The following is a 12,085-nucleotide window of genomic DNA, read 5'->3' as shown; positions in this document are numbered from 1 at the left end:
GTTTTTCTTCTTCATTTCTCTTGCAAGTTTTGTTTTCTCTTTCCTAACTAGATCTGTATTCTGCAATGCAGAAAATTTAACAATTATACAATTAATTAAAAAATATTTTTTATATATATAACTAAATTTGTTTTGAAGAAATTGTATATGAGTACAATATCATATAAACATTTGTACAAAAAGTTGTACACCCTAAAACTTTTATAATATTTATGTCACAATTTTTTCCGAAAAAATACGCTGAAATGAAATCAGAACATTACAGGCAACCATAGTTTTGCAATTTAACAAGACCACATAATAGCTGTGTCTTAACAAGACCATATAATATTTGTAGCTAAGCAAGCTATAGATTCAAATTGGAAGCTATAGATTCAATTATAAGTTTTTGTGATTTTATATTTTTTCGGTTTGTGGGACTTCAATCTTGCTTAAGAAACAGATTTAGAAAACAATGTGAGAACGATCCGGGTTAATCATTCTCAAATAATTATTGAAACAAATGAATGCACGAACGAATTGGCAAGAGAATTAAATGAGAAACTTCTCTCTTCTGCTGACCCATTTGTTTAAATCAGTTCAAATTTATCAATTCCTCAAGCATTCCCGTGGGAAACCCCTGGGAAATCTTTTTATATCCGAGCAGTAATCATAAATCATATAATGCTTGCGTACCCACTTGAGTAATTTCTTTTGATTCCCGTTCAATCCTTCCCCCATCCATGGAGAAGTGGGAGGGCAATACTTACCAAATACGCAGGCATTTGCCCAGTAACTTCTGTAGTTAGCGATGAAGGGGGCTTTGCTCCAATCGATCTTCACTGTCCCCCCTCTAGTTGCCCAATTAGATCCGTTCCATATGGTGGAATACATTCTCATCCCTTGCTTATTGGGATATGGTACACCCACTTTCTCCTTGTTCTTAAACACACTAACCGGAATCGAATCCACATAAAATCTGCAAACCAATCACACCATAACATCATTTGCTATAATTGATTGCAACTAAAATTGTACTGTAAACAGCTATGTATATATATACTTACATAATTCTGTGTGGATTCCATAGAACAGTGTATGTGTGGAAAGCCTCGGTGGGATCAAACCACAGGAAAAACTTAACTTCCCGATTGCCCCCGCCATTTGAGAAAACATTTGTTTGCATAATGTAGGGAGATCCACTCAAATTCCCAAGGAACTCAAAGTCTAATTCATCGTGGTTGGACCCTTGGGACGACAGCTGCACCCATTAATTTATACAATTGGTAAGTTACTCAGTATTAACATGACCCAACTCATGAGCACTACCAATTCGAATAACATGTTGAACTGCTTGACTTACGTAGTAAGATGTTACAGTGCCTGCAGAGTCCTTGGGATTCAACTTGATTTTCATGTCGAATTTCCCAAACAGATATTCATTCTTCGACTGAATCCCCGAGCCTGGAAATCATATACAATAAAACAGATAAGTAATAAGGGATAGGAAAAGATATTCTAGAGGATCACAATCATTCTAGGTTTGTCAATTGTTCAAGTCATTCATTTGAGATCACATTTCTTTTTCTAGTAAGATCTATTTGTCAATGTGATTTAAGATGAGTCATTTAAATAAATCAAATTAAGAGGTAAGTACTGTTTGAATCAGGCCCTTGCTTAAGTGGCTCATCTGAAACTACAGATGCTTCTCTAATAAGATTCAGTTATTAGTGTGATTTAAGATAAATCACTTACACAAATCAAACAATAGAATATACTTTTTAAAATCTACGCTTACAATTACTATTTAAATAAAATATTATTGATTATTACAAGTGGAGAAAGTCCCCAACCCATTACAAAACAAAGAAAAAACGTACACCGAATAACTCAAATACAACATCATAAAACTGGATCAGACCTAAAACACACAAAACTGAAAATCATTTTAACATTTAAACAAAATGTTAAAATAAAAACAGAACAAACTTTTGAAAACCACTTGTCAAGTTTGTAAAAATTACGAATCAATTGCTTCATATAAAGTTGTAAGACAAACATTCATGGGGAAAGTATGTAGAGTTTTTATACCCGAACTTTGATCAAGACTAAGCTGCATTTCCCGGCCATGGTCAAGCACTTTGATGTGATCAGCACCATATAAGATGTCAACGTTGGTGGAAATACTTGCAGAAGCAAGAGTGAAAGCAAAGCATATATTCAGTATATAGAGAAGTATGGCCATGGAATTACTATCAGCTCTGGAAATTAAGCAGGTAAAAGCTCTGATCTCCCAATGAATAATGTTCAATGGGAGAAAATCAAATGTATCGAGCTTTGAGAAAAGACCATCGATCGCATATATTTATATGAATGCCTTGGGCTTATACAACCATAAAATTTTGAGTGAGATATTGACATCCTATCAGAATGGTTTTACGCGTTTGCCGCTTAACTGACAACTTCCATAGTTATCATTGCTTTATGGCGGCTGGCTGGCAATAACTGTTCATGACAAGAGAACCGGAGAATCTAAAGTTATTTTGGGTGTTTGCAGGATAAGCCTTTCAAATTATTGTTATTATTAACACAGACGTTATGATCCACAAGTTTAGCTGTCGAAGATTCTTTGAGATTACATAGCTAACTGCTCAATCAACTAGGACTAATGAAGTGACTGTTTAGTCTTGGGTTTGCAGATATTGTATATGTTTTCAATTCATATTGAAGATAATAGAAGTTTAATGACTAGCTGCTCCTACGTACAAGAACTTAAAAAATTATATTTAGTTCCCAATAGCTGTTCTATTTTATCAACCATAAAAATAGGTATGTAAATGGTTTTTTTTTTCTAAATTTAATCTAAGCTAATCTAGTTATACAAATACATATATAAATATAAAGTGATTTAGATTGATGAATGACAATTATGAGAGTGATAATATAGAACTGAATATTATTCTAGAAAAATAAGTGTGAAAGAAAAAACTACTTAACTATAAGAATAATGTTCTAAGTAGCTTAGATGCAGGGGCTGATTTCAACAATCTAATGATGGAAAACTAGTAGCTTGGATGTACATTCTATCTAAAATTTGGCACTAACCTCTCATTGTTTCCTACTCAAATCCACAAGGTTGAGTCATTTCTACCATTGATCTATTTTGCAGACCATGGATCTAATATGGAAAGTTGCACACATTCATTTTCCGATTTACCTAGGTCAACCCTTGAAAGAGACTACTTTACAAGAATCTTAAAGCAAGCGAAATTTTAGTAGACAACAAAAAAGCATGCAAAATTCTAATCCCTTTTAGTACACCAATTTAACCATTCTTAAGAAATTAAAATTCCTTGTAGAGAATCAATTGAACAATTCTTCTAATAAATGCTCCTTGAATGTGAATGATATTTGAGAATGCTTGTGAATGATTAATGAATACAACTGAATGTCTTTGAATAAAAGATCACAACAATGAATTCATGTAAATGGATGTTCAACTTCCTCACAGTGGCTAGTAAAATAGGCAAGACAACCAGTTTTCAGTTGTTTTTTTTGAATCCTAGTGATCTAATATGTAGATGCAATATTAATCTCATGCCCATAGGATTGAACCATAATAACCGATTGGTAAGATCTATATGGGCATTGATTGTCTACATATAGAGGATGCAATAAAAGTCAACAACAAGGAAAGATGTGAGTAAAATATAAGGTGTGTTATGTAAAAGGAAATGTATATTAATAACGATATGTGAAGGATAGACGAATCTTCTAGAATCACTAGATTGTTAATATCATAGTACTTTAGTTCATAATGGAGAATTTCATATTAGAAAAACTTATCATCTTTAAGTGAGTCAATTTGAATCATCTTCTTCAATGGATTTGGTTGAGAAGAATGAGAGCACTCAACAATAGTCTATGAATCTCAAACACAACAAAGGTTTTATCAAGATAAATGATAACATCAACACTCAACTGGCACCCACGACACCAGGTTGGCTCCTGTTAGCAACAACAAAGAAGGAAGACTGAGAGGGGGGGTGAATCAGTCTTCACCATATCCACAAATTTAACTTCAAAAATAGATCTGATAAACTACATCAACAAGACAGATAAGCAAATTGAGAGCATAACACACAAAACCAAGATTTTGACATGGAAAACTTGGTTAAGGGAAAAACCACGGTGGGAACCTACCCATAGTAAGATGATACTCTATAGTAGTATGTGAAAATATTACAATGGGGAATGAACATGCATTGTGGCACACTACCTAGAATTCACTACTCAAAAGATAATGGCCCGAAAGGCTACAACCCTTAGGGAAGTCTCACTAACTTACAACAAGATTTGGACTACAATATGGAAGAAATGAACTGAAAGAGTAGCATCTCCAAATGCCTGATTATAGTTGTGGTTAAGTATAGTTGTCTACTCAGCAACACCAATCTCTCCTCAATCTCAACACAAAAGGATAAATCAAGTGTTCACACATACACCACTCTCTGATAATGTAGACACGACATCGACACCTAAATTACATGAATATCTCACCTATATATACAATTCATCAACCTTGATAAAAAGGTCAGCTAAACCCTCAACCCTCAATTACAAAATTACATCACACGATACAAGGATTGACCACTGGACCAATATAATGATTTACATATCATAGCATGGACCTAATTCAAATTCCCAAATGTACAACTCAATCGGAAATCATGCCAAGATCAGCCGCAACATGCTGCACCACCAGGAAAAATCGTATAACACAAAAATCATCACTAGTTCACCAAAATCACCAAAAACTCACACAACGATCAATGCAAGTCGACAAAAAAAAAGGACATGACTAGGAAACACCAGAAAACACATTAGAATCATTAGTAATAGCTGCACCAACACCACTTATCAAATCTTCATCTATCAATGTCTGAAAGCTCAAGAACATAACCAATCAACAACTGTCACAAAGAAAGATAACTTGTGGAGCACCAAATCATGATCCATCTAAAATGAAGATACACAAAACCATCCCAAATAATATCTCAAAATCTAAGTGCAAGATCTGATCACGCTGGAATATACCAAAGGATATGTTGAGCTCTACAAAACAATGATCATCAAAACACTACAAATCGGATCATAAGATCTTCCCAATCTGCACACAACAAAGCAATACACATGAATATGTTGACATCGATGACAACAACATATCATAGAAGCAACAATGACCAACAATATCCAACAACCTCCCCCTTTGGCATTGATGGCAACATATGAATGTGAAAAATAATCAATGCAAAGCAAGAAGATATCTCCAGCAAACTGTCCCTAAAATCAAGACATATAAAGAAGTTTTTCACATGATCTCTCTCCCCCTTTGATAGGAATGCCAAAGATCTCAAAAAAAAAAACCAAACTCTCTCTCCCCAAAACAGAAACATGAATCATAGGAATCTCTCCCCATAAAATATAGACTATTCCACCAGAGGAGCAACACCAACTTATCAATCTAGATAAAAGGATAATATTGTGAAGTCCACTAGACTGATGCAACTCAATGCATTTAATTCTCAATAGGAGGGCTGGATACCCCTAACTTGTCTCTCAAATAGACAAATTTATCTATAGGCAAAGGCATAGTGAAAATATCAGCAATTTGTTCCTTTGTAGATACATACTCTAGCTTTACCTTCTCTTCACTGACTTGATCTCTCAAGTAATGATATCTGATTAACACATGCTTAGTCTTTGAATGTTGCACCAAATTATTTGACATGTTAATAGCACCAGAGTTATCAAAGTATATAACAGTAGGCTCATCATAAATAACTCTAATATCCTTCAACATTTGCTTCATCCAAACTACTTTAGTGCAATTACTCATAGCATCAATGTACTCAGCTTCAACAGTAGATAAGGACACCGAATCTTGTTTCTTACTAGCCCATGAAACCAGCTTCTTTTCCAAAAAGAATGCTCCATGGATAGTGCTCTTCTAGTCATCTACATCACCAGCCCAATCTACATCAATGTAGGCACATAGCATGAAATCATGATTCCTCGGATACCACAAACCATAATCCACATTTCCCTTCAGGTATGTGAATATCCTTTTCGTAGCAGTGACATGACTCTCTTTCAAATCAGTTTGATATCTAACATTCATGCACACAACATGCATAATCTCCAACCTAGTTTGAGTAAGATATAGTAGTCCACCAACCATAGATTTGTACAAAGTCTGATTAGTTTTCAAAGATTCATCATTCTTCAAAAATTTACAACCAGTCACCATAGGAGTTCCAATCAGTTTGGAGCCATCTAGGCCAAACTTCTTTAGCAATTATTTCACATACTTAGTTTGAGATATAAATATACCTTTTCCAGTCTATGAAATCTACAAACCTAAGAAAAATTTCATCTCACCAATCATAGACATCTCAAATTCTTTCTGCATATCACCGACAAACTTAATACTCAAGTTATCATCACCACCAAAGATAATATGATCAAAAAATACTTCAACAATTAGGATGTTATCATTTTCTATCTTAAAATACAAATTACTGTCGGCAACACCTTTAGTAAATCCCAATTTCAACAAATACTTATCTAATCTAGCATATCAGGCTCTAGGGGCTTGCTTCAATCCATAAAGAGCTTTCTTCAACTTACATACCATGTCCCCATCATCTAATAATAAAAACCCATTAGGTTGCTCAATGTAGACTTATTCCTCTAGATCACCATTCAAAAAGGAAAATTTGACATTCGTCTAATATACCTTGAAATCTTTATAAGCAACATATGCAAGCAACAATCTAAAAACTTCAAGTTTGGCCACCAAATCAAAATTCTCCTCATAATCAATCCCTTCTTTTTGAGAATATCCTTTGCAAACCAGTCTAGATTTATTTCTAACAACTTCACCAGCTTCATTCAATTTATTTTTGAATACCCATTTAGTACCAATAACATTCTTGTTCTTAGGTCTAAGCACAAGTTCCCATGTATTATTCTTTTCAATCTAGTCTAGTTCTTCTTCTATATCTCTCATCCAACTTTCATCTTTACAAGCTTCAACAACATCTTTAGGTTCAACTTTAAACATCAAACATACTTCTTCAATAGCTAACCTTCTTCTACTTATCACACCTTTATTCTTATCACCAAAAATATGATTTTTCAGAATTATTCAATCTTACATACCTCAGAGTCTTCTGATTGTTTTGATTATTAAGTTCCTGCACTTCTTCATGAGCAACAACAACATCTGAGTTAAGTGTCTCTACTGAATCATTCTGCTTAGGCTCTTCAATCTAAATAGGAGTTAAAATAACATAATGTCCGTCATCATAACCACATGCTTTGATCCCTTTCCCAAGGTTCTCATCCTCCTTCACATTTACACTTTCCACTATCTTTCTCGGTCTCTTATTGTATCACCGGTAGGCTTTTCTCTTTGTAGAATATCCAAAGAAAAATTCTTTCATCACTTCTAGCATCAAACTTTCCTATATCCTCATCTCTCTTGATATAACATTTGCTACCAAATGCTCTGAAATATCTCACAATAGGAACATGACCAAACCAAAGGTCATAAGGGGTCTTACCAGTATCACCTTTAATGTGTACTCTGTTGAATGTGTAAACAATAGTGTTAATGACTTCTCTCTAGTAGATTTTCAGAACATTTCCTTCAATCAGCATAGTCCTTGCAGCATCCAAGACAATTATTTTCTTCCTTTCAACAACTCCATTCTGCTGAGGGGTTCTAGGAGCAAATAATTGTCTTCAAATCCCATGCTTCTCACATAATGAATTGAACTCACTAGAACAAAATTCTCCACCTCTATAAAATCTTAGACATTTCACCTTTAGTCCAAACTCAGTCTCAACCTTTGCTTTGAATATCTTGAATTTGTCCAATGATTTTGATTTCTCCTTAAAAAAGACAACCCACATTATCATGGAATAATCATCAATTAGCAGCATAAAATTTCTATCACCCTGCACACTTCTAACATTTGTAGGTCCACATAGGTCAATATGCACAAGATCTAGCAATCCATCAGATGTATATTGTTTTCTCTTAAAATTAATTCTTGTTTGCTTACCCAACTAACATTTCTTACATACTAGATTAGCAGGCTTAACAATCTTAGGAAGATCTCTAACAGCTTGTGTAGAACATATCTTGATCATTGAATCAAAATTAACATGGAATGTTCTCATATACCACATTAAACTCTCATCAATAAGAGAAATCAAACAACTTTTCTCACCAACATTCAAATGAAAAATGTTACCTTCAGTCTTACTTCCAAAGAAATCAAACAACTTATCATGTTTGTCATACTTAGCTATTCTCTCTGGGCATCCCAAAGAAAAATGTCCTGTCTTATTACTATTAGACAGTTCAAATAACTAGAAGACAACTGAGAGGAGGGGTGAATCAGTTGTCATAGATTACCAGAACCATTAGCGCTTTAAACTTTAATACCAGAACCCAAAATATTAATACAAAAATAACAGTTAAACCAATTAAGCATAAACAATAATCATAGAATAAAAGCCATCCGCATAACACCAAGATTTATACATGGAAAACTCAGTAAAGGGAAAAACCACAATGGAAGCCTACCCATAGTCAGATAATACTTTTGCAGTAAGTATGTGACTTACAATTGAGGGGCCCACACTTGCAGGAAGGCCAATAGCCTAGAGCGCATTGCTCATCACAAAAGGAGCTTCACTGACTACATAGAAATCTAGACTACAATTCAGAGAAGTGTTGAACTGCAAAAGATAGCATCTCCTATGCTTGAGTACATTTCCAGTTAAGCTCAATACCAGAGGACTAAATCCTCTTACAAAAACCCAATTTGATCTCCAATGATCAACCAACTCCTCTGCCTAAATGATATGACATTATTCGCACATTACATTCCTTTACCATGACCTCTAGCAATAACCATGATTATCTACAATGAGATCTTACATCTATATATACAAACCCTCGACCATAAACAATTAGGTCGGCCACCAGATAATAAACCAATTACATAATTACAAACCATGTTGGGCTTAGACCAAAAAAATAATATCCAACACATAAGACATTCCAGAAATACATCGAAAGGTCCAATCCACATGTTACATTAAAGTCAGTCCATAACTTAGATCAACCAGGACCCAGTATAGGTCCACACGCTATAGAAATGATCTCCATCCCCCAAGTCTCGAACATGATCACCAACAGCATCCTAGAAAATCCACCAGAGCATGCACCAACACCACTTATGCAATTCATCAAGGATCTCCACCAAAAGCTCTGTTGGTGAAACCCTCATCAGAACCAGAAACTAAGCTTCTAAGCAAACAGGATAGCATCCGGTCACTAGACCAAAACCAACTGGCCAAATATGATCATGAGTATCATGAACAAGCCAATTCCATCACCAAACTATACTGGAGCCTACCGGATCATGTTGGATCCAAGTTCACCAGAAACCACTCAACTTATCGGGACCAGAAGGGTGTCAGTAAAGCATCCAAACAACTAGTTTTGGTATCAATGACAAAACATCAATGCAACACATAATCAATTTCACCAAATGGCCAACAATTACAAGAGAAACATTTTAAAGGCAACTTTCCATCATACTTACTGGCTCCTTTAGGCAATCTATGGGCAATCAATTCTTCAAGCTCATCTATCTCTCTCTCTTCTCTCTCTTTCATATCTAGATATTTTGCACTCATCATGATCACACTTCCTCTTTCCAGATATAGATGTTGATTCTCTAAATGTCATCTCAAACTTTCCATGTTATTCTCCAAATTTGCTCAGCTCAAATGCAGCAATATTTCCAACCAGTATATCTCTTGTCACTATAGTCACACTCTGGATCTCATCAATAACAGCAACCTTATGTTTATAAGAAGGAGGAAAATATCTCAGCATCTTAGCAACAATTTCATCTTCCTCAATGGTTCCACTAGCACATCTAATACTGAGGACAAGATCATTCACCTTAGCCATGAAAGAGTGTATGTTTTGATCATCTCCCATCTTCAACATCTCATACTTTCCTTTCAAACTCTGCAACTTAGCAAATTTTACTTGTTTATCACCTTCATACAAGATCTCAAGCTTCTCCCATATCTCATGTAAAGTTTGAAGTCCCATTACATTTGTCATCTCAGAATCAGTTAGGACACTAAGAAATACTTCCTTTGCTCTAATATTATGTTTAGCTTCCTTGATCTCATCTGAAGTAGTCTATCCATTCGGACAAATAGTATAGGTATTCTTTGTAATCTTCCAATAATCTTCTCCAAGACATTTCAAGTGCACTTCCATTTGGTTGTTCCATATATCGTAGTTACTCCCAACAAATCTTGAACTATCCTTCTTAAAGATAACACCTTGAACTACCATCCCGGATCTCCTCAAGCGATCAAGCATCTACCAGAGGATCTAGCTCTGCTACAAATTATCAGTAGCAACAAAGAAGGAATATTGAGAGGGGGGACGAATCAGGCTTCACCAGATCTGCAAATTTAACTACAAAAATAGAAACTGCAGAAATAAGATAGATAAGCAAATTGAGAGCACAACACACAACACCAAGCTTTTGACGTGGAAAACCCGGTTAAGGGAAAACCCACGGTGGGAACCTACCCATAGTAAGATGACACTCTATAGTAGTATGTGAAATGAACTGAAAGAGTAGCATCTCCAAATGCCTAATTACAGTTCTGGTTAAGCATGGTTGTCTGCTCAGCAACACCAATCTCTCCTCAATCTCAACACTAAAGGATAAATCTCTTGTTCGCACATACACCACTCTTTGATAATGTAGACACAACATCGACACCTAAATTACATGAATATATCAGCTATATATACAATTCATCGACCTTGATAACAAGGTCAGTAAAACCCTCAATTACAAAATTACATCACACGATACAAGGATCAACCACTTCACCAATATAATGATATACATAGCATAACATGGACCTAATTCAAATTCCCAAATGCACAACTCCACCGAAAATCATGCCAAGATAAACGACAACACACTACACTACTAGGAAAAAATGTATAACACGAAAATCATCACCTATTCACCAAAATCACCAAAAACTCGCACAAAAATCAATACGGATTGATAAAACAAATAGGACATGACTAGGAAACACTAGCAAGCACATTAGAATCATTAGTAACAGCTGCACCAACACCACTTATCAAATCTTCATCTATTAATGTTTGAAAACTCAACAACATAACCAATCAGCAATCGTCACGAAGAAAAATAACTTGTGGGGCATGAAATCATGATCCATCTGAAATGAAGATACATAAGACCATCCCAAATAATATCCCAAAATCTTAGTACAAGATCGGATCACACCAGAATATATACTAGAGGATATACCAAGCTCTAAAAACCAGTGATCAGCAAAACAATATTGGAAACTGGACCATAAGATCTTCCCAATTTGTACACACTAGAGAAATACACAAGATTATGTTGACATCAATGAAAACATGTCCTAACAACAAAAATCACCAACAATATCCAATAGCTTCTTTATCCAAATACTTTAGAAAATAATTAACTCCTCTTTCTAAATCCTTTGCATAGTATAATGTTGAGTCTAATGAATGTTAATGTGTTGCAACTTCCTCCCATAAAAACAATTGACCCTTTTAAATCATTACCAACTTCCCATGATCCTAAGGCCTTTTGTCAATATCACCATCAACCAGGTCATGACATAGAGAAATGTTACCAGTTGAGGCATAAGATTGAAGACTTTATTGATAATAATACTATATATGTAGGTGTGAATCACAAAGGAAATAAGTTTGTTGCTCCTCCTAACAAAAATCTCTAAATGATCACCAATTCATTGCCTTCTCATTCTACCAATATTGATGAGTCTGAGCCACTTGCCTTCTTCCCCACTGGCATTATTGCACCTAATGACCCATTATGTTACTATGAAGATCAAATACAAAATCTCATTAGGGGTGCTCATTGATCTAATATGTATGGTGAATGTGAATACCGAA

The 12,085-nt window shown here is 34.9% G+C and overlaps 1 protein-coding gene across 1 annotated transcript; it reads right to left on the bottom strand.

Annotated features, from left to right (window-relative positions):
- Nucleotides 1-564: 564 nt before the first annotated feature.
- On the bottom strand, nucleotides 565-2,224 carry LOC131032126 (xyloglucan endotransglucosylase protein 1). Its single transcript, XM_057963053.2, has 4 exons — nucleotides 2,071-2,224; nucleotides 1,343-1,443; nucleotides 1,047-1,240; nucleotides 565-958 (listed from the first exon to the last, which is right to left on the bottom strand). Exons 1-4 carry the CDS (start codon nucleotides 2,222-2,224, stop codon nucleotides 589-591), a joined length of 819 nt encoding a protein of 272 aa, XP_057819036.1. The 3' UTR covers nucleotides 565-588.
- Nucleotides 2,225-12,085: the final 9,861 nt, after the last annotated feature.

This window comes from Cryptomeria japonica, chromosome 4 (assembly GCF_030272615.1).
Source record: "Cryptomeria japonica chromosome 4, Sugi_1.0, whole genome shotgun sequence".
NCBI lineage: Eukaryota > Viridiplantae > Streptophyta > Pinopsida > Cupressales > Cupressaceae > Cryptomeria > Cryptomeria japonica.
Note: the sequence above shows the minus strand (reverse complement) of the source record. Positions and strands in the feature narration are given on the sequence as shown.

Excerpts from the sequence above, each read along its gene's own strand:
- LOC131032126 (XM_057963053.2), bottom strand. The coding sequence starts at position 2,224 with ATGGCCATACTTCTCTATATACTGAATATATGCTTTGCTTTCACTCTT. Across the intron at positions 1,444-2,070 it reads TAGTCTTGATCAAAGTTCGG|GCTCGGGGATTCAGTCGAAG; the intron begins GTATAAAAACTC and ends TATGATTTCCAG. Across the intron at positions 1,241-1,342 it reads GCACTGTAACATCTTACTAC|CTGTCGTCCCAAGGGTCCAA; the intron begins GTAAGTCAAGCA and ends TAATGGGTGCAG.